The sequence below is a fragment of the Pyxicephalus adspersus genome, chromosome 9, assembly GCF_032062135.1.
Source record: "Pyxicephalus adspersus chromosome 9, UCB_Pads_2.0, whole genome shotgun sequence".
Lineage (NCBI taxonomy): Eukaryota > Metazoa > Chordata > Amphibia > Anura > Pyxicephalidae > Pyxicephalus > Pyxicephalus adspersus.
This window is the reverse complement of record NC_092866.1, coordinates 1,075,633-1,098,712: the sequence shown is the minus strand read 5'-3', so window position 1 is coordinate 1,098,712 and position 23,080 is coordinate 1,075,633. Positions and strand designations below refer to the sequence as shown.

Here is a 23,080-nt window from a genome sequence, read left to right as displayed (position 1 = left end):
CAAATTGACCTAGCCAGGGGTGTAATGTTTTGGGGTGGGGGTGTTACAGATTGACCTAGCCAGGGGTGTAATGTTTTGGGGTGGAGGTGTTACAAGCCTCAGGTTGACTGTTTTCATATTCTCTGCTTCCTCCTCCTGAGTATTTTATTTAGTCCTCGGGTTATGTCATCGGGTATTTTTTCTAATCAATTGGCAATGACCCAGTAAAATTCCACAAACATTTATTGTTGTTGTGCTGGGTTTGTGTCCTCGGGGTATGGTGTGGCCTCTCACCTTTGTCGGGCCGCATACTTGAAATAATACAATGTTATTTCTCTGCATGAAATCTGTGATATCATTAAATGTTTGCAATATTTGCTGGTAATTTAAGAAATTTTCAGGGGAACTTTGGTGTTGGTCTTTAGCACCGCCCCCTCTGCTCAGCTGCTCCGCCTCCCCAATGTTTCTCTAGGTCATAATTAAAGGGCCAGTGTACATTTTTTGCGTGTGTTTCACTGAATATTAAGACTGGAACCTCGAATATGAACAATGGAAGCTTTTTCAAGAAGCTGCTTTTGTGCTATTTCCATTCTTACATTTGTCAGCTTTAGGGCCACCATTTTCCAAATGTTACTTTGCTTATAATGTGTGGTCAATTATGGGGTCCTGGTGTTCCCATTGGAGAGCCTGGTAATCCTCCATGATACAAAGACAATGTAGAAAATTGTGCTCTTCCAGCCTTGTGGTCACAATTTGGTGAAAACCCTTTTCTGTTCCCCAATGACTATGGAGCTGCCTTTGTACCCCAGGGCAAAGACATGGGGTCACCGGTTTGGTGTGGAGGAACTCGAGTGCCCTGCACAGAGCCCTGACCTCATCCCTACTGAACACTTTTTTGGGATGAATTGGAATGGTGAGCCAGGTCTTCTCATCCAACAACAGTACCTGACCTCACCAATGGGGGCAAACTCCCTCTATTAGTTCCTAACCCCACTAATAGGGAGCAAATCCCCACCATCAGTACCTGACCTCACCAATAGGGGAAAATCCCCACCATCAGCACTTGACCTGACCAATAGGGGGCAAATTCAAACCATCATTACCTGACCTCACCAATAAGTGGGCAAATGCCTACCATCATTACCTGACCTGACCAATAGGGGGCAAATGCCCACCATCAGTACCTGAGCTGACCAATAGGGGGCAAATCCCCACCATCAGCATCTGACCTCACTAATAGGGGGCAAATCCCCACCATCAGTACCTGACCTCACCAATAGGGGCAAATCCCCACCATCAGCACCTGCCCTCACCAATAGGGGCAAATCCCCACCATCAGTACCTGACCTCACCAATAGGGGCAAATCCCCACCATCAGCACCTGACCCCCCCCAGGTTATACTTTAATGTATGCTTTGTTTCCAGGGTCCAAGGTCCACATTTATAAATATTACCCCCCAATGCAACACTGCAGGTCACGAGCTGCAAAGAGAACCTGCCTAAAAGGTCTACTGTGCCAAAGGTTATCGTTCTATACATTGCGATGAATCTCAGATGAATGAATGTTTTGTAATAAGTAATTATCATCGGAAATAAAACCTAAAATGAGTATATAATGACAGGTGGGAATTACACCTGAACTTTCCTCTGCTAGTTCCTGGAACCGCAGTGCAGCATTCCTAAGTGGAGGCAGCGTTTCTATTTATAGTGCCGGATAAAAATAGCAGCTTCTAAATATAGCGCCGCCCTGTGTGTACATTGTGTGAGCCGCTCGCCCTGTCATTCCCTGCCTGGCAAACCTCTTTGGATCGATTTCAACAAGACAAACGGCTCGGGGCGATCTGCTGCTGATTTATATGATGCAATGTGTGCAAAATCCTTCAGGACAGCATGAAAGATGCCTTAGGGGGTTTTTATTATTATTAAACAAAACATATTACACAGCGCTGTACATTAACCACCTGGGCGTTACACTGAGGTCTAGATTTCTGTTCCAAAAGTGTTACAGGTTTTCATGAAATTTTTTTTTTTTTAAATTGTAGACCTGTAACTTACAGAAATATGTCCGAGTAGGGTTCTAGTAGATATAATGAATATAAAAAAATGTTTGAAACACACAATCATGTAAAAAAAAATTACTTTTATTAAAATTAAATAAAAGACACAAAAAATCAGCTTAAACAAGAATACATAAATAAATGAAAAATACTGAAAATGCAATAATTCGGTATACTGTATAATAATATATTTTTCTAAAACACCTCCCTAGTGTCCGTCACATACCTATAGACAAAACCACATAAATATATTTTCTATTATTTTATATTGGATACAGGACTTTGTATTCAATCCAATACAAAATGTGTTTGAATGAGTTTGAATTTGAATTTCCCGCTCACGCACCGACGTCATCGCCGAGGGACACGCACGCAGGGAGAAGCCGGCCGGCTTTTTTTTTCTCCGCTGGCCGGCTTCTTGTCTTAGAAGGCACCCGACGCTGGAAGGGGAACGACGCTGGATGATCAGCGGGACCAGGTAAGAAGCCGGCCGGCATCTTCTTCTCCGCCCTGGTCCCGCTGGTTCTCGGAGAAGGCACCCGACGCTGGAGAGGGAGATCGACGCTGGAGGACGACGCTGCAACACGAACACGACGCTGGATGAGCACAGCGGGACCAGGTAAGTGATGATTTTAATATAGGGAGAAAAGTTCGGGGTTATCGAAAATGGTAACTTTTTTTAGCCCGTACCAAGGTCGGGCTTATCGGTCAGGTGGTTAAATAGGGGTTGCAAATGACTGCCCAAACCGCCCGATATCTGCCCGAGGAGCTTACAATCTAGGAGGTGGGGAAGTATCAAACAATAGGAGGGGGATATGGGAATGGTGGGTAAGGGGTTTAGGAGACAGAAGAAGACGGGTAGGTGAGGGTGAAGCGTTGGGTTTTGAGTGCTCTTTTAAATGAGCAGAAAGTAGGAGGAAGCCGAGGAGACCATTCCAGAGAGTCGGGGCAGCTCTAGAAAAGTCTTGGAGCCGTGCGTGTGATGAGGTTGTGAGGGAGGAAGTCATTAGTAGGTCATTGGAGGAGCGGAGAGACCAGCTGGGGGGAATTTTTCTATCAGGGCAGAAACATGTGGGGCAAGAGCTGTGGAGGGGTTTGTGTATCAGGTAGGTAGGTGGGCAGGCTGTGTATGGGGTCGGTAGGTGGGCAGGCTGTGTGTGGGGTCGGTAGGTGGGCAGGCTGTGTGTGGGGTCGGTAGGTGGGCAGGCTGTGTGTGGGGTAGGTAGGTGGGAAGGCTGTGTGTGGGGTAGGTAGGTGGGAAGGCTGTTTATGGGGTAGGTAGGTGGGGAGGCTGTGTATGGGGTAGGTAGGTGGGAAGGCTGTGTGTGGGGTAGGTAGGTGGGAAGGCTGTGTAAGGGGTAGGTAGGTGGGCAGGCTGTGTATGGGGTAGGTAGGTGGGTATCTGCTTAATTGATAATGACATAACGAAGGAATTGCCCACACCGGCCCATAAAATAGCCTTTGAGTCAATTGTCCAATTACTTATTACCCCTGAAATGAAGTGATTGTGTAATAAAGGATTTAGTTCCTCACATTTTATGAAATCTTTTTGTACAAACCACTGAAATAAAGCTGCAAGTCTGCAGGTCAATCTGAGTTCTTTCATTTAAAATTAATTGTGGTAATGTACAGAACCAAAATTAGAAAAACATTGTCTCTGTCCCAATATTCATGGACCTAACTGTACTGCTAATGGGAAAGTTTTATGTCTCTGCCCCTCCCACAATGGGGAGATTTCTGCAGGATGGGGGAGGTTGGGGGACAGCATTAGGAGCCAATAACAATGTGCTGTGTGCACATGTGCTGCCAGAAGGAGGAGACTTATGAGCTATCTCAGTGTTGCTCAATCTTTTCCCCATTCAGCTGGCTGGGGGCAGAGGGGCAACATCGCTCAGTTCTTTAAATTTAGTGTTGTTGCCCCACCTGGCTGTGTTGTCTGGCAGAGTTGCACAAATCACAAACGCTGCTGAGCAAACCTGAGTTCTATTTTCTATTCATAAATCACATTTTGCCCCTCTCTTTCCAGTACTGCCGTGGTTGGCGGTTGTTTTTATGCTGCACGCTGGCACTCGTTCTCCTGTCATTATCCTGCTCAGGTGTGGCATTTCTCCCGGGCACAATGCCTGACTACTGCAATACTGAGCTGGCACTCATCCTGTATTATGATTGGTGCCCAGATGCCATGATTAGCCTGGCAGGATGGGGGCGTGGCCTCCAGTTTTCTTGTTGGCTAAGCTGGGATTTCACCGCCTGGCGTAGTGCAGACGCAGCTCGGATGGCATCACCAGGCCGCTCCCGTGATGTCACACCGGCTCTGTGTTTTGCATTTCCTGTTTTTACCAATTACGTCATTCTTTGTCCTTTTATTCGACATTTCCTTTTATGTCAAAGCGGGATTTTATAAACCCGTCCTGTCCATAAGCAAATATATGACCTAAGCCGGGGGAAAAAATCCTTCCAAACATTGCACAGCCGCTCTTATCTTCATATTGTCATCAGATGAAATCATCAGATTTGTAAAGCTGCCAATTAAACGTCAGGATTTTGCAGGATTTGTCATTCTCCGTGACCCCAAATATTTGAAAATGTATTCTGCTTTTATTTTTCTCCTTTCCCATCAATATTTTAATTACATTGATTTTACACCCAATGTCAATAGGTTTTCATCCTTCTGTCTACAATGTCTTTAGATACCGGCTGGTTGGAGGGGCCGGCAGGGTGCTGGAATGTTTTCAGGAAGCCTTATACAGCACCCTGTGGCCCCTCCTACCAGCCGTCATTTATATGCATTGCATTGACAGTCTTTGTAATAATTCATGGACCGTTTCATATTTTTATGCAAGAATAACTTTGTAATAAATACAACATGGTCTATGGTGCGCTATAGATTCCAACCAACCATACTGAAACAGTTCTGTTTTATGCATTGCAGAGGGTTGGCAGGGGCTGTGGGGTCCTGTGCATGGCTTCCGGAAGTCAGGGTGTTGTGGTAACGACGCACCCATGTGATGCTGATCCTCCATGAAATGCAATGAATGGAAGAAGTGGGGGGGGGGTGACGCCGGACACGCTGTGATTGGCACCTTATGTATAGGTGGGGGTCCCCGGAGGGCCCATTGCTTGTGGCTGCCCATTTATTTACTGGCAGCTCAGAGGTAGCAGAGACTTTGCACACTTTTGTTGTTTTCATGCCTCCGGAGTGTTTTATGGGATTTGTAGTAAAAGTTGCTTGGACTTTACTCCTCCGGCACTGTGTATGATGCAGATAATTGGGCCGTCAGATGGCACATATCTAATAAATGGATAATAAAGGATGGAGGACGTGTGTGACGTCAGGTGAGCAGTGACCCAACCGGTTTATTTACCAAGTGCTGTGAATATAATGACGACAATGCGCCAATATCCTGCGGATGTTACCATAGGCATCACATATAAAGGGGCCCCTAAAACCTGATCTGTTGGGTTAGATAAGTACTGAAGGGTGAAAGGTCCAATTTCGTACAATGGATTGATAATTACAGTGATGTAACACAAACTACATGACATTTTACCTCCATTATGAAATCTGCCCTCCGGTCCTCTCTTGCTTCCTCTGATTGTACTGCACACTGTGATCTTCTCACAATGTGCATCAAAAGCTGCAGCAAGCCAAATCCAGCACAGTGTTCTCCCCGGCCCATTTTACCCGGGTGCACCACCGGGCACTTTTCAGTAACCATCCGGCTGTTTTTGGGCCACCGTACGGGCGCTACCACCCACCTACAGCTTACAAATAAATTCTGGGGGAAATACTGCTCCATCCCCTTTCATTTATTGGATTTCATTGCCTTTCAGTATAGAAGGTTCAGTGTGCGTGGTACCTAGGGCAGACTATTTGAGGCAGGGTCACCCCACCTTCCATGATGCATTGCACAGAGAAGCAGGAAGACCTAATGATCATCTCCCTGCTTCTAAAATATTTGGTGCAGCCCCACCGGGGTCGTCCTGGGTTTGTGGGGTTCCGCTAGCACCAGGGTCTCTGTCGTGGATTAGCAGTCAGGAATGGGGTGCAGCGATGCAGATTTGCAGGCAGGAAGAGGTGCAGCCCCTATAGCACAATGGGAATGGGATGAGTAGGGATTATTATTATCGGGCCCCCTCCCCTAATGTCAGTTCTCAGCCTCCTCATTATTACAGCAATATTTCTCATACAAAGCAGAGGAACTTCCTGGAACTGTCAGAGATTTCCTGTGACCGACCTTCAGAATCCGTCCTGATCACCCATGTCATTGCCTAAGTCAGGGAAGTGATCAGACTGTCACACAGATCCTCATCCTGTGATGTCACAGGCTGGGTCGTTGATCCTTGACACTGAAAAATAAAAGGTGACGGAGAGATAAATAGATGACCCAGATACCGAGACTCCATGCAGCACAGAGGACATGGAGGAGGGGGAATCGGCCTGGGAATTTACCAGGGGCCGTGCCCATTCCCAGAAAAGGAATCATTGCTGTTTTTGGTGTTTCTTAGATTCCTAAAATCTAGAAAAGTCTGCAATGGCTCCCCCACCCTCAGCTCCGAGAACATGCCAAGAGATGATTGGCACCCCAGAAAAAATAACGGCACAACCAGGTGCAGCATAAACTGCCGGGTGTGGGAATAATAAAGAAAACTAATAGAGACCCCAATGGACAAATCGCTGTATCATCATTTTATTATTAAGAACTGGAATTTGCAAACTCGGAGGGCCAATTAGATGTGCCAGGGGCAAGAAGAGCTCATCAGTGTGCTGCTTCTCCTACCCTGTTCAGTCTCGGGGTGGGGGGGTAATTAAGTTAGGTGAGGTGTTGCAGAGCTGGGTGAAGGGTAAACTTATCTCTAAATGTATTGGTTGCCTGGAGTTCGGCTTTAAATGAATGTGGCCCTTGCAGACCTATTTTTCTGCCTATTTCCTGCTCTCATCTTCAAACCTCATGCCAGTCTGCCCGCATGTTGGCATCTCTTTAGCTGCGTGTTGCCAGCCACTAATCCCTGCAGCAATGGGCAGTCCTAAGGCTGGGACATGCCGATGTCTGTTGAATCTTTAATTATGGGAGGAAAATATGTAGAAGCTGGAGTTCCTTCTCTTTAAACTGTGATTTCTGCTGCATTCCATGCCAGGCTGCCAGCTTGCCTCACATGCAGGTCCCACCGATGCCCCCGGTCACCCTGTAAGAATATAAATCCCAATTAAACATTAATCCTCTGATAAGGAGAATTTCCCATGAAGTGACACTTCTATAAATATCCCAGCAGAGTCATCTATAAACCATTGGAACCGCACAATGTCAACAACTAGTTAACCACCTGTGAGCTCAGCTCTGGATGGCATGCAGGGAATGCGGCTCTGTGTGCCCGATCCTTCAGCAGATGGGCAACCTGAGTGGAGGAGGAGGGACAAGACAAAATGTTGGTTTCCCATTAGGATTCACCATAAGTGAATGGAAGCTGCCATGGTTATTATTATTATTATTATTATTATTATTATTATTATTATTATTATTATTATTAATAAACAGGATTTATATAGCGCCAACATATTATGCAGCGCTGTACATTAAATAGGGATTGCAAATGACAGACAGATACAGACAGTGATACAGGAGGAGAGGACCCTTGGAACAGCAACGATTCTGTCCTACAGATTTATAGATTGTAATAAAATATGGAACTGTCAGTGTAAATCTGGGCCACGCAAATCCTACATGAAGGGGTCACCCTGTGCCACCACTGTGTACCTGCCTGAATATTTGTCCTTCTGCCTCCCCCAGCCTGCCCTTTGCTATCTCTCCTAGTAAATGATTCACCCAGCAATCCAATGATTGAAATCCATCAAATTAGCGGTTATTCATCTTCTTCTCCTTGGCCCAGTTCTGGCACTTGCATGCATATTGTAGGCATTTGCAGTAATGAACTGGGGTCAGCATGGGCGAGGCGTCGCAATGCTCAGCATTAGCTATGTCAGCAGTTTGTGCCGCAGGAACTCTTCTGTGTGATTGGACCGGTTGGCCTAAACTTCTGCCTCAGTCACTAAGCCTTGGGGGCCATTGGCCCTGTCACCAGTTCTTCCTTGGAGCCCGTTTTGTAGATCCCAGCCACTGCAGACTGGGGTCCCCCTACAAGAGCAGCCATCTTGGAGGCATTTTGACCACCTTTGATCATTTCCTATGCCGTGTTATGTTTTCTTGGTCCGTCTTTTCTCTGACCGTTGCTCTGTGTGCGGCATAGAGACCGCTGTATGGTTGGGGATTGGCCCAATCAGTCCTGGTATCTGGGCATTGATCGGGGTTCATCCAATGTATCAGAGTGCTGGCATTGCTTGCGTGTAACTTGTATAGTGATCACATTGTAACTCTTCAGCCGGTCACATGACTTGGCGGCAATGTCACATGGTCACTGCTTGCCATTGCACACTCATTGTATATTGTTCCACCATTGCAATCATCATCATTACTAATAATATTATTACACAGAATTTATATAGCGCTAACATAATATGCAGCGCTGTACAAAGTCCATAGTCATGTGACTAGCTAAATATTTAGGATTTCCCTCGCCCTACCAGCATCTTCAGCATTACTGAGCATGACCCCTCCCCCCCTGCAAAGTGCAGATCAAGCAGATCTTCCCCCCTCCCCCAGTAGACAATCTGAGGAGTTGTTTTTCCTGGAGAGTTTACCTGCCCTGATCTCTTCCTGGAAGGGGGGGGGGGCGGTAGTTTTAGTTGGAATTTTCCTTTTTGCAGGTAGGCTTTCCACCTGAGTAGGAAATTTAAAAGGGGGAGGGGAGTGTAGGCCGACCTTTCATGTTGTCATCTATAAGCAGCAGCCGGCCCAAGGGTGAAAAGCTACGTGAGAATGTGGAGTGAATGTGTCAACTGTGGAAATTCACCATGCTGATGTCACGGCAGGGCCGACGGGCTGACCACTGACAGGAGCTCTATGCAAATACAAAGCCGCTCGCAGGGATTACCTAACCCGCAGAAGTGACAAACTTGGAGCCGATCCATTTCCTGTTACATAGCAACTTCCTAACCCCACGTCACACCTGGCCGTTACCTGCAGAACTCTCTGCTCTACCTGTCCACTCATATCAGAGGGAAGAGCAAAACATTAGAAATGTAGCAACTATGCCCCTCCCACAATGGGGAGATTTCCCCCAGTAGTTTGTGTCTCTACCCCGCCCACAATGGGGAGATTTCCCCCAGTAGTTTGTGTCTCTACCCCGTCCACAATGGGGAGATTTCCCTCAGTAGTTTGTGTCTCTGCCCCGCCCACAATGGGGAGATTTGCCCCAGTAGTTTGGCTGTGTGTACACTGTTGTCTTTATATCTTTCCTTTTATTATCCTGCTATAATGTGTCCTCTGTGCCCCCCCTGGATGGTTGCACATAATTATGATGAGCACTATAAAAGTCCTGCTGATTTCTGACTGCAGTAAAGTTTTTTTTTATGTCATTGGTTATAATTTAATGACCAGAAGTTTTGTTTTCTCTCCCTTATTATTACCTCTGGGTATTTATTTGCTGCAATTAAATCATAGAGTTCATTAGTTGCTTACGGTGCCCCCTGTCCCTTGACGTGTGTGATTGTGTCGCCCGGCATCATTTGCATTTTGTTTTTCTGCTTTTTTGGATTAATGACGTCGGTGGTTGTGGCCGTGCAGGCTGAGATATTGCTGGCTCAGCAGTATTGTGAATTGCTGCAAAGATAACACGGAGCCTGACGCATGGGGGGGGGGGGTGACCCCTGGGCACCTTCTTCTGCCCCTCTCCTGGGCCGCCTGACCCCTGGGCACCTTCTTCTGCCCCTCTCCTGGGCCGCCTGACCCCTGGGCAGCTTCTTCTGCCCCCCTCCTGGGCCGTCTCACCCCTGGGCAGCCCCCTCTGCCCCCCTCCTGGGCCGTCTCACCCCTGGGCAGCCCCCTCTGCCCCCCTCCTGCCCCCCTCCTGGGCCGTCTCACCCCTGGGCAGCCCCCTCTGCCCCCCTCCTGGGCCGTCTCACCCCTGGGCAGCCCCCTCTGCCCCCCTCCTGTGCCGCCTGACCCCGGGTCAGCCCCCTCTGCCCCTCTCATGGGCCGCCTGACCCCGGGGCAGCCCCTTCTGCCCCTCTCAACAGACTGCAGTGGTGATTTCCTCGGTCAGTGTCCCCTCACAAGGCCTGGACACCTCTGCCTGTCACCTAATGTGATGGAGACCTCGGCAATGTAATACTATAGAGCTCTCCACCTCCTTACTACATCTAATCTCCAGTATGGTGGTGGGGAGTGCAGACTTCACTGGCTGCCTGCTTGTTGCAGGTATTGGTCCACGTATAGTATGGCTGACGCTGGCTGGCAGGCTGGGAGCCCCATGTGCGGTGCTGTAGGTGCTGAGAAGTTGTTTTTAAGCCTTCAGGAATTTTCATATTTTCTGCATGAATGGTTTTCCTGCGATTATCATCAACTTACTGTAAAAATGTTTTCAGTAAACAGAATGTTATTTTTTTACGTTTCTTTGGAAAATGAATGATGACAGCGGCCCCGGTCAGTGGAAATATCTGCAATGGAAAGTCATTTACTTAGGGATGACCCCTTCTGTCTGTGTGCAGCCCGGCCTGGGGACACAATGAGGGGGGACCCCGGTCAGGGTGCCATGAGGTGCCATTCCAAGTTTCTGCAATACAGCAGCCGAGGCTTCCTGAACCCCTGGGGGGCAGATAATTGTAAGGACTCCGCAAATCCCCCGGCTGCGGTGTAGAACATAATTACATTTTCTTTCCCATAATGTCATACAGAGATCGGAGCAATGGGTGGGCATTACGTCTTGTATAGTGGTTCTGGGGGCACCAAATACCATCCATGGTGTCTGAACAAAATGCAATCGCAATATGTTACTATGGAGGAGAATGTAACTCTGCATGCAGACTGATCTCTTACTGCTCTGTGCAAGCTTCCTAAAGGACCCCCTGATGCCCCTCAGCACTATGGGTACAGTGACCTGTAGGGTACAGGATTGAGTGTTAGAAACTGGCATGCAGAACAGCCAATCCCGTCTGTGAAGCATGGTGGAGGGATGGGGCGGAGCCACCAAGTCTATAAAGAAGCCTCATTGTGTCATTTGGCAGCCATATAAAAGATTAAAAAAACCCGAATAGGTCAGAGCTCTGTGTGTTATAGACAATTCCTGCCTTGCTTTCCCCTCACTTCTACCATCAAATACCTGAATCCTGCCCGGGCCCTGGAATGCTGCGGCCTAATCTGCAGCCCGTCCCATTTCATTGTTCACCTGGCGAGCAATGGGGGGGCCACTTGCTACTCTGCGTGCCATCCCTGACCCCCCTCCATCCTTTTAGAATGAGATTTGTTGATCAATCCTTTCTGCTTTGTTCTCTTTATAAAGTTTTATGAGCGGTGTTGCATTGTTTCACCCTCCATGTTTTGTTGTATTTGTGGATTTACCCCGTGTTGTGGCTCACGCCTTTTCTTGTTGTTTTTGTTTTGCAGTCGTGCAAACGATGCCCCGAAGAAAGAGTCCCCCTCCGCTCCTCTGACGGGTGCTAATGCTACTGTTTCTGCCTCCGCCGCCCCCTCGGCTGGTGGCCCCACACAAGTCAAACGTGCTGATGAGTGGAAGGACCCATGGCGCCGATCAAAATCCCCGAAAAAGAAGCTCGGTATTTCCGCCTCACCCAGCCGAGGCCGCAGGCGACGTCACACCTCTGCGTCCTCCGACTCCGGCTCCAATTCTTCAAGGTAGGTGGCCAAAATGTGTGCCTCTGTCAGCAACCTAATATCACTTGTACCTACCGCCCTTCTCTGGGGGGTCGTCAGACATTGTGACCCTCTCTCCCTTGCGCGCTCCCCCTCTCTCGCTCCCGTTTGCGCGCGCTCCCCCTCTCTCGCTCCCGTTTGCGCGCGCTCCCCCTCTCTCGCTCCCGTTTGCGCGCGCTCCCCCTCTCTCTGGCTCGCTCCCGTTTGCACGCGCTCCCCCTCTCTCTGGCTCGCTCCCGTTTGCACGCGCTCCCCCTCTCTGGCTCGCTCCCGTTTGCACCGCTCCCCCTCTCTCTGGCGCGCTCCCCCTCTCTCTGGTGCGCTCCCGTTTGCGCGCGCTCCCCCTCTCTCTGGCGCGCTCCCCCTCTCTCTGGCTCGCTCTCGTTTGCGCGCGCTTCCCCTCTCGCGCGCTTCCCTTTGCGCCTTCTCTCGCATGCTATCTTACATATGCTCTTTATTCAGCCTTTGACTTGGACCTGTCAGTATTATTTATCTGGCATTGTGATGTCGGGAAGCTCTGTGTGCATTTCCTATAGGGAAGTAATGATTTTCTCTCATTTCAGGTCCTCCTCTCGGTCCTCTTCCTACTCCGGTTCCGGATCTTCACGTTCCAGATCATCCTCGTACAGTTCTTACTCAAGTCGTTCCTCACGGCACAGCTCCTTCTCCGGCAGCCGTTCCAGGTGCGCTGTCCCATTTCTCATCCCTGATATTGCATAATTCATTATTTTCAGCTCTGTATTTGTAACAATTCCACCGTGAAAGTGCAGGCACCGCAGGACGGACTTGTTCTTCCAGCTGCCGGCAACTGACACTTTCAGGTGTGGAAATCTTCCAGGTTTTAGTTTCTGCGCTGTCACCTTGAAATGATTACCTGTAACCTGAAGAGTAACCGTTTCATCATGTTTGTGTTTTACTGACCCTGGGGCTGAAGGGTTAAAGTAGAACTCCAGGTTTGTATTTTTCTTTTTTTGTTCCTCTACTGTTTGGGGGACGACTCTCTCCAGCCACTAGTTCTTTCCCTGGACGCTTAATTAAAGATTATTATTATTATTATACAGTATTTATATAGCGCCATCATATTACGCAGCGCTGTACATAGTCCATAGTTGTGTCAATAACTGTCCCTCAAAGGAGCTCACAATCTAATGTCCCTACCATAGTCATATGTCATTAATGTAGTCTAAGGTCAATTGTTAGGGAGAAGCCAATTAACCTAACTGCATGTTTTGGGTTGTGGGAGGAAACCGGAGTACCCGGAGGAAACCCACGCAGACACGGGGAGAACCTGCAAACTCCATGCAGATAGTGTCCTGGCTGGGGATCGAACCTGGGACCTAGCGCCATCACCTTGACCATTCTGGCTTTCATTTTCCCCCCCAAGCCGTACTAAATAGAAACCGCAATGTGCGGTTTGGGAGAAATATCTTTCTTATTCTTCTCTGATATTAACGAGAGACCCCCCCCAGAAGTCAATGGGGACATGCACCCTTACATTGTTGGCCTGGGGATAAGGTGCCCCCCCCCTTACACCAGGGGTAACTGAAATGGGGGGGGGGGGGGGTGCTGTGCCTGTGGCCACTGGGACGTGGTGACTGGGTCGGAGGGGGGTCTTTCTCCCACCCAATACCACCCATACATTTGGCTGCATATAAAGCATTTCTTCCATCCCTTTTAACCCCCATTCCCCTAACAGCCTCTAAATACCCCTCCCCCCCCCATATTTGTTTTTGGTAGTTTGGTTTATGGTACAGTCATGTGACATGCCAGGAACCTATGTTCTCAGTGGAGGTGTCCATGACTGCCGGGGCTCATAGGAAATGTGACAATAGAGTAAGCGAGTCTGGGGGAACCGGTGAGCTGCTAGATTATTTTTTCAATTATTTTTAAACACCCTTGGAAATTTTTTTTTTTTTTACTTTAAACTGCAATTTTACTTTACACCCCACAGCATTATTTTGTTGTATAGCTTTGATTTCTTTTAGCTGTTCCAAAAGCATTCTCCATATTGGATATTGTCATTATTACACTAAGAAATTAGATAATGATTACAAAAGCAGAACAAATCAGACAAAATCTTAATGGTCTTATTATTTTCAGGTCTCGATCGTTCTCCTCCTCTCCATCTCCTTCACCAAGACCCTCACCACACAAAGCCTCTGCTAAAAGCAAAGGGGACGCAAGTTCTGCAGCTAAAGGGTGAGTGCCCGCATGTTAGTCATGTGACCTGTGCAGGAAACCCAACCCTGTACTGTGGGATTCGAGGTTTTTATAGGGTTTTATACTTTTATGTTGCCCTAAACCTAACCTTTTCCCTGACCTGGTCTCTTTTCCAGCTTTTAACTCACCTGTCCCCCTGTCTCCACCCCTTGGCCTTCCTTTAACCCCATGCCTAATTCTGTCCCTACGACCTGGCTCTTCTTCTATTCTTTGTATAAAACCCTAACCATGGAATCTACACTTTTCTAGTTTCCTTCAGTAACCAGGCACAGAAGTTTCTGGATCTGACAGGTGTATTCATCTCACTTCTGACCTATCACCTTGCAGCTTCTCTATGACAATAATGAGGTCCCATAGGGCTGAATATAAAACCTCTGCTTGCATATTGTTTGTTATAAAGAGTTGATAAATATCGAATAGAAAGTCACAATTTCTTATCTTCTACATTCTGGCCACAAAACTCCCCATTTTCTCACCCGAGATTCCTGCAGCCTTGACAGGTTAGATCCCGATGATTGAGGTCTGACCCCCAAGGGGGTATTATCCTCCTTTACCCCGTCCTCATACTGGGCTCATTCTGAAGTTACAATAACAGGAAGATATTTTTATTATTCTGCTTTCTTTTTTAAATGTCATTTTGTTTATCACGTGCACAGATTTTTTGTTGGTTTTGCCCTGGGGTGACTTCTTGTCTCTCTTGGTGGAAGATAAACTATTTTTTTACTCACAACAAGAAATTCTTTCATGACATAACATTTTTGCAAGTTTTGAAATGTCCGCGTTCTCTCTTTTTGCTTTGGGACCTGAAAAGATTCACATGGCACTGTTGTTTGCCATGTGAATTTGTGCGGCTAGGTTGACCATAAAAATGTATTAGCTTTCTCTGGATTACACTTATCTATGAATTTTGCTTTATTCATATTGCACACACCATGAAATCTTTTAGTTTGGCACACTGACCTAAAATATCATCAAGCAATCAGGCTTGCAAAGGGAATGGCTTCTTTAGATGGTGGGGGAGTTCCTAATGAACATTGCCAATGTGGTGAAGTTTCCAGTAGTTATTAGTCTAGACAGAAGGATAGTCGCTGCTGAAACTTTTCCACATACAATAGATATAGAGATCAAGTTGCGTCTGTAAAATATTTAACTTTGTGAACAAAACTGCATGGAGCTTCTTTGGATTTTAATAAATACAATGTGTAAAATGTTCCTTCTTTTTCACTGTTCAGAGACAAACCAAATGTGAAGAAAGCTGCCCTTCCCCAGCCACCAGGCGCAACTGCAAAACCTGTGAAGGTCACGGCAGAACCGCCTAAAACGAGTGAAAATCGCATCGGACGAGCGAAGGAGACGAAGAGAAAAGCTCCGCCCAGAAGGTACGCCGACCCAAACTGGGCTCAGGGTATAACCTGGTGTTTGGCTCTTATTCAGCCATTATATAACTGGGCAGCATGGTGGCACAGTGGTTAGCATTCATTATCTGCATGGAGTTTGCAGCTTCTCCCTGTGGGTTTTCTCCGGGTACTCCGATTTCCTCCCACATTCCAAAATCCTGTAGTTAAGTTAATTGGCTTCCCCCCACAATTGACCTGAGACTGTAATAATGGCATATGACTATGGGGGGGGCATTAGATTGTGAGCTCCTTAGAGGGACAGCTAGTCACATGACTATGGACTTTGTACAGCGCTGCGCGATATGTCTGTGCTATAATACGTTGTTTTATATTTTCACTCAGGAGAACCATAAGTGGTAGCGTCAGCGGAAGTGGCAGCAGCTACAGTGGTTCCAGTTCTAGGTCCGGATCCCGATCATTGTCCAGATCCTCCGGATCTTCATCGGGCTCTGGTTCACCTTCTCCTTCTGCCTCCCGAAAATCCAGGTACAATCCTGAAATCTGTGTATGTAGGGTGTCTGTGAATGCAGCGTTTAATCCGAGGCTGGTGTGGGGGCATCCAGAGAATGTGGTTTAGGTCCAAGACACTGGATGGAGTTTTCAGGTTCTCCCTGTGTTTGTGTGGGTTTCCTCCGGGTATTCTGGTTTCCTCCCACATTCCAAAGACATGCAGTTACATTATTAAAGACATATGACTATGATGGGGAACATTAGGTTGTGAGCTCCTTTGAGGAACAGCTAGTCACATGACTATGGACTTTGTACAGCCCTGCGTAATATGTTGCCGCTATATAAATACTATGTAATAATAAAGCAATTGTGAGAGGGGCAATGAGGAGAGCGAAGGTGATCAGTCTCCCCAGCAGAAAATGCTGATTATTGGGAAACAGTTTTTTATCCATTGCTGAAGAAATGAGCCAGAGCAGCCCAAAGAAATAACATGATAGGCAAGTTTCAGTACAATACATACGAAGCTTTAGCCAGGCTTGGTAACCAGGTGAAACTAGTTCAGTAGGTGCACATTGGAGGGATTTCTGCCTTAGATCGGTAGTAACTGACACTCCTGGTCTTGGCTTTTAATAAGAACTCCCTGCTGGCTGTAGCCAATCCCTGATAGATTTATAGAATATTTGTTCCTGTCAATAATAGCCCTCTGCTTGTAAATGAAATGAATGTGCCTTTTATCATTCTAATCTGCCTCATTCTCTTTCCCTTTCTCCTGCTTGTTCCTTACCGGTGGCCATACAACAGGAAGTCCAGGTACGCTCTGCATTATCTTCCTCTGAATGTTTGTAAAAAAGACTTCTAATTTTGGATGCATTGTCCTCCCACGCAGTTTCCATGTTTTCTCTACCAAATGTCAGCACACATTCGATGTTCTGAGATAAACTTCTATTCCATCAGCAGTGTGCGCGCTAAGGTTATGGGTGAACTTTACTGTGTAAACTTTGTATAGACAACAACATGTGCAGTGCAGCGCGGAGGGATTGTTGGGTGTGAGCGCTGATTTGGTTGTTCAGAGAACTCCATTCATTATAACAAGACTGCAGACACATGGAGATATGTGCATGTAACAATATTCTGCATGTAGTGAGAGGGCTGGTAATGGTTTGTGTAACCCGGGTCCAGCACCGTCTGGAGCCACTGATCAGTGTGTGACTGTGCTGGCCGATTCCCAGAAGTTTCCTTGCACTTATGTCACAGCGGCTGACTCTTGTAAATAAAGGAGAGATGACCTGAAGAGTCACATGGCTGCAGCCGTGGCATCCTATGTTGGAGTGATCTCATTACTTCCCATCCCAAACCTAGAAAATAAGTGCCATGTGACACTCCGAGTCTTCTCTATTGTTTACAAGAGTCAGCCGCTGTGACATCAGTGCAAGGAAACTTCTGAGGACCGGCCAGCACAGTTACATGCTGATCAGTGGCCCTGGACAGTGCTGGTGATGGAGTCACACCAACCATTACACCAAGCATTACCCACCCCTCTCACTCCATGCAGGATATTGTTACATGGACATAACTCCATGTGTCTGCAGTCTTGTTATTATAGAGGTGATGTTTTGTTTTTGAGCAGTTTCTGTTCTTTGTGAGATTTCTCCGTCCTCACTCTTGTGCGTTTCCCCAGGTCGCTCAGTGTGAGCAGCGTCTCTTCCGTCTCCAGCGTTTCCTCCAGCAGCAGTTCTGTGCGCAGCGCTGACTCAGACGATATGTATGCCGACCTCGCCAGCCCCATCTCCTCGGCAAGTTCCCGCTCACCGACCCCATCACAGCAAAAGAAAGAAAAAGGTGACTGCATCTGCTTTCCAATCACTTATATTTACTTTTCCATCAATACAAATGAACGCTTCTGGTATATTTGTTGTTTATTGGCCAGAAATTCAACGCTGTCCCATGCACTCTAATTTCATTTTCTATCTCCCAATCCAGTCATACCGTATGGCCATCAGTTTGATCCCGGGCAGGGGGGGCACATTGTGTTTCATAGGCCAGTGCTGTTTAATTTATATCTGTTGTCTTTTTAGGTTCTTCTGACAAACCTAAAAAGGAAGGACAGCGGCCTAAAGAAGACAAGCGAGCCCGGGATCCCGCCACACAGACTGCAAAAGCGGCTCCGGCCAAACCATCAAAGCCTGTCAGTGGTCCAAAAATATCCGCTCATCCTGCTGCCCCTCCACCACCGGCCCCGAGCGGCTTCAGCGCTCACAAGGAAATCAAACTGACTCTTCTGAGCAAGGTGACTTTAATTTGTATAACTTTCAGGGTGCAAGTGTAAGCCGGGCTTGTGCAGCCTTTTTAGGATTCCTGAAAACATCTTCGCACCCGGCCTCACTTCTCTTAAGGAGCACTCCTTTCATAAAGGTGGGGGCTGCTCCTAGGCTGCATTTTAGTGCAGTGAGCTGAAACTCATCATTAAAGTAACTGGAAATACATGAAGGGATCAGACCAGGGGCCGTCAGACTGGGGAAGAAGAGGCTCTAAAATGTCGGAGTACTGGGACTGGGTGCCGGGAAGTTTTCAGGAATCCTTTAAAGGTTGCACAAGCCCGGCTTACACTTACACAGCTCTGCTGGTTATTTCATTACAAAGAAAATAAACGATCAGTAATGGCTGCTTGGGGGGTGAATGGGGCAGAGCAGGAGATGGGGTGGATGGTTATTGTATTTGCTGCATCTTCTAAGGCTCACTGTGCGCAATGAAATCAGTGTAAGCAATTTCTGTTTAGGAGAGGAGTGCATACAACTATGCAAGACTGAGGGGAAGACTGGAGGGCAGATTTATTAAAGGAGAGGACCAGAGGGCAGATTTATTAAAGGAGAGGACCAGAGGGCAGATTTATTATTAAAGGAGAGGACCAGAGGGCAGATTTATTAAAGGGGAGCACCAGGGGGCAGATTTAATAAAGGGGAGGGCTGATTTAAAGAGTGCTCAAAACTGGGTCTGCCCTTTAAATCCAGATACAACAATACCATAACTTTAGGTAATATGAGAACAGATTTGCCATTGCTAGGCAGCGGAAACACCAAACATACCTGCAGTCCACCCCCACCTGGGAATCTCTGGGTCTACACATGTGAGATGTAATGGCAAATATGCTTCCTTGGTCACCTAGCAGAACCCAACAAATACATGAATAATACTTTCCATTGGAAAAAGAGAGTGGAGATCAATGGCAAACGGTCACATCCCAGGGGCCATTCAAAGTGCTGGGGTAGATTCTGCTCTGTGTGCCAATATAATCCAATATTGGACCTCAGATTAGAATGTGGCCCTAATCCTGGCCTGGGTGGATTTGTATGAAGCCGCTGATCTTCGCGGTGTCTTTCATACGATTCTTCCCACTTTTTCCCTCTATGGCGGCACCGCATTCCTGGAATTCCTCCTGACACAAAGTCATTTAGAGATTTATCATTAACCAGCAATGGAGAGCCCTGGCACCAGTCCAAGCAGAATAATAGCCAGGGAACCACAGGAGTGGCCTGGAAAGCCCATTCACACTGCATGCCGTACAGACACAATGTACTTTCCTGGGCCGCGTACCTTTATAGGCGGAAGAGTTAAAGATATAGAAAAAAAAATTCAATTTGCAGAACTTAGCTAATTGTAAACAGCTCACACCGGTGATTAGAATAAGCGAAGGCGCTGTGTGCAAAGTAACGGAACTTCCTCTCATCCCCATTTACCATCATTGTCTCCATGCTCACTATACCTCCACACCCAGCTAGTATGTCCGGTTATGGGGGACCATGTGACCTGCCGGGTAACAATGCCAAGCAGCCAAATTGTAAGTCCCCCATCATATGCTGGAAGTACTCCAGTGCTAACCTGACAACCCCACCTCTACAGCGCTGAAATATCAAGCACTGTTATCAGCCATGCCTCAGTCTCCTATTGGTTCTTGCGGTTCCTGGTGAATTGGAGTCCTGGGCCAGGAACCGGTGACCCCCCATAAAGAGTGAGAAGGATTGGAGATGGTATATCCCACCCGGACAGTCTCCTTAATGGCAGCTCTGAGGGTTCGGTGCCGGCAGGGTCTTTGCACATTGCTTTCTTGCACAGTGTGTGTGTGGGGGGTTTAAAGTAAATGTATATGTGAGTATTTGTGATTGTGTGCAGCCCATATTGTGACACTCACACCCATGGCACCCCGATAAGGGAGTGACACCACATATAGATCTGCAGTCTCTGTTGTCGGCCTTCTGTTCCTGGGCTTTAATTAAAATCCATTGTAAGAATCCTGATAATGCACAAAATGCTTATAAGCCGATATGAGGTGAGTATTGCGTCTTCAGATCCTTCTAGGTGGGGTAATTACTCCACCAACATAACCATCTCATTAAATGATCTCTACCCACAGGCCACAGACAAGGTGAGCAGGAAGAGGTATGAACCTTCCGATAAGGACCGGCCGAGCTCTCCACCCAGCAAGAAGTCCAACCTGTCCCCAGATCGCGGTGAGTCCAACAATCTCACCCCCCTTTCCTTCCACTGGGGGGCACACAAGGACCCCTCAAAGGGCCACTTTGCATGGAAATAAAATCCTAGTGTTGGGTCGATGCTATTGAGTTGTCTGAGTGTTGTCTGTACAACACTGCGGTATATGTCAGAGCTATATAAATGTATAATAGGTGTGTGACTTGGGGGGACATTAGAGTGTCAGCTTCTCAGCCCAGAGATCACAGCTGGCAATAAGCCATACATTGTCCTCAGCTTGGGTTGACTCAATGCTTGAGAGTGAATGGGTCCCCATTGAGTGAATGTCAGGTTTTCATTCTTATAATCCCGGTGTTTTCTCTGGGTACCTCTCGGTGGTATTTTTAGCTGCTTGGTTCCCTTTCTGAGTGGAATGATCTGTTTTTAGATTTCTATAATCTGTTTGTATACGGAGAGTAAACTCTTCTGGCTATTTTTAGAAGAATTGATATTTTTAGCAGTGAAGAATATTTTCAACTTTTTTTTTTTTAGTTCATACAAATTCAAGAATTTACTATGGAGATCCCTTCCCCCGATCTGACCCGGCTGGTGTTGGGAACTGAATTCTTTTTTCTGGGGCAATAAAAGCAACTGAAATGAACATTTGTCTTCCCTTACACCCCCCAAACTCTGTTTACTGTAGTTTGAGCCCTAACTTATGAAAGTGACACCCCAAGAATGGGCAGCCTGGGGGAGGGGGTTACATAATATTCAGAGAAGATGTGTAGTCATGGGGGGCACCCTAAGGTTGCTGGTTACATAGGTAAGGGCACACTGGGGTCATAAGGGCACCCGAGGTCAGCGGTCACATGGGTAGGGGCACACCGGCGTCATGGGCACCTCTGAGGTCACTGGTCACATTGGTATAGGCACACTGGGGTCATAAGGGCACCTGAGGTCACTGGTCACATGGGTAGGTATGCACTGGGGTCACCCTGAGGTCACATGGGTAGGGGCACACTGAAATCATGGGTGGCAGCTAAGGTCACTGGTCAAATGGGTATGGGCACCCTGGGGTCACTGGTCACATGGGTGGGGGCACCCTGGGCTCACCTGTCACATGGGTGGGGGCACCCTGGGCTCACCTGTCACATGGGTGGGGGCACCCTGGGGTCATAAGGGCACCTGAGGTCACTGGTCACATGGGTAGGGGCACACTGGGGTCATAAGGGCACCTGAGGTCACTGGTCACATGGGTAGGGAGGGCACCTGAGGTCACTGGTCACATGGGTAGGGGCACACTGGGGTCATAAGGGCACCTGAGGTCACTGGTCACATGGGTAGGGGCACACTGGGGCCATAAGGGCACCTGAGGTCACTTGTCACATGGGTAGGGGCACACTGGGGCCATAAGGGCACCCAAGCTCACTGGTCACATGGGTGGGGGCACAAATCAACTGGTACCCAGGGGACACAGGTAAGTCCCTGGTTCCAGGGCTACAAAAAGCATAGAAATTCTCCATTTGTATTGCACAGTTGGAGGCGGTGCCAGTCGGAGCCGTGTCCTTATTGGTTGCATTATTGCATGCTGGGAGAAACTTGGGGGTGCCAGTGGTTGCCCCCCATGGGGGAGATCATTGAGTCTGATACCAGGAAGTTCTGAAAGGAGAAATTTTCACATTTTTGTTTATATTTTGCTTTACAGCGCAAGACCGCAAACAGCCGGGAAAGCCTCTGTCACCAAAACCGGAGCGCCAGAGGATTCCAAACCCCAAGCCATCGCCCATTCAGCCCGACAGGTAGGGAAATCTCTCGCAGTTGGCAATGCTGATGTAACCTTACAATAGGCATTGTTATGATCCTCATGTTTATGGTGTGACATTTTATTGTCTCTCCAGGAAACGTCCTTCCTCACCGCCTCCAAAGAGTTCAAAAGTCACCAGCATCCCTGGCAAAGGTCCAGAAGCGGCCCCGTCAGCCGGCGCCAAGCCCGGGAAACCCAGCACGTTATCACGCAGGGAGGAACTTCTCAAACAGCTAAAGGCTGTGGAGGACGCCATCGCTCGCAAGCGGGCCAAAATACCCAGCAAAGTATAGCCAGGCCGACCAATGCGAGTGCAGAGACCGCCCCGCCACTTCATATCTGCTGGGGAACTACAAGTCTCAGCAAGCCCCACATCCTACCCCAGGACTTGCAATTCCTCAGCAGGGCCGGCCCAGCCGTGATAAACTATCAATTTATTTGGGTGTTATAAATGCAGCGGTCACTGTGGATTCCGGACTTTTCCTTTAGTTCTGGCTGAAACACCCTTCAAATTGTCCGCCATCCATCGCCCGCAACTTCACCACCCCAAGAGGGCGCCGCCTTGCACTTCGGATAATCAGCTGTCACATGACTTCTCCGATTGCCCATTTTTAATTTTGTTTTTCTATGAATTTGAAGTTTCGTCATCTCCAGTGAGAAAACAAGTAAACGACCCCCCCGGACCTCCAGCTCGCTCTCGCCCTCTTCTGGTGTCACCGGGAGCGAAGACCAGGAACATATATTCAGATTTCTTTTTTTTTTGCCGAAAATGTAGATGTTTTTATTTGTATGGAATAGACGTGAGCGGGGGAGGGAGGGGGAGGAGCCACAGGGAGGGACATTTTAGGGATCTGACGCATCGCTCTTCATTTGATTGTATGTTGACTTGAGACCTGTGGGGGGAGGGGATTTATCCCTAAAATAAAGTATTTTGATAAAACA

General features: G+C 47.7%; 1 protein-coding gene across 1 annotated transcript in view; it reads left to right on the top strand.

Annotated features, from left to right (window-relative positions):
- The window catches only part of ZC3H18 (zinc finger CCCH-type containing 18), a 46,688-nt gene extending 23,608 nt beyond the window's left edge, over nt 1-23,080 (top strand). Inside the window, exons 10-20 of the mRNA XM_072423012.1 lie at nt 11,537-11,785; nt 12,367-12,486; nt 13,904-14,002; nt 15,256-15,402; nt 15,763-15,906; nt 16,672-16,680; nt 17,549-17,709; nt 17,946-18,157; nt 20,279-20,375; nt 22,040-22,133; nt 22,233-23,080. Coding sequence (XP_072279113.1) covers nt 11,537-11,785; nt 12,367-12,486; nt 13,904-14,002; nt 15,256-15,402; nt 15,763-15,906; nt 16,672-16,680; nt 17,549-17,709; nt 17,946-18,157; nt 20,279-20,375; nt 22,040-22,133; nt 22,233-22,431 — 1,531 coding nt within the window. The 3' untranslated portion in view covers nt 22,432-23,080. The remainder of the gene's footprint in view (nt 1-11,536; nt 11,786-12,366; nt 12,487-13,903; nt 14,003-15,255; nt 15,403-15,762; nt 15,907-16,671; nt 16,681-17,548; nt 17,710-17,945; nt 18,158-20,278; nt 20,376-22,039; nt 22,134-22,232) is intronic.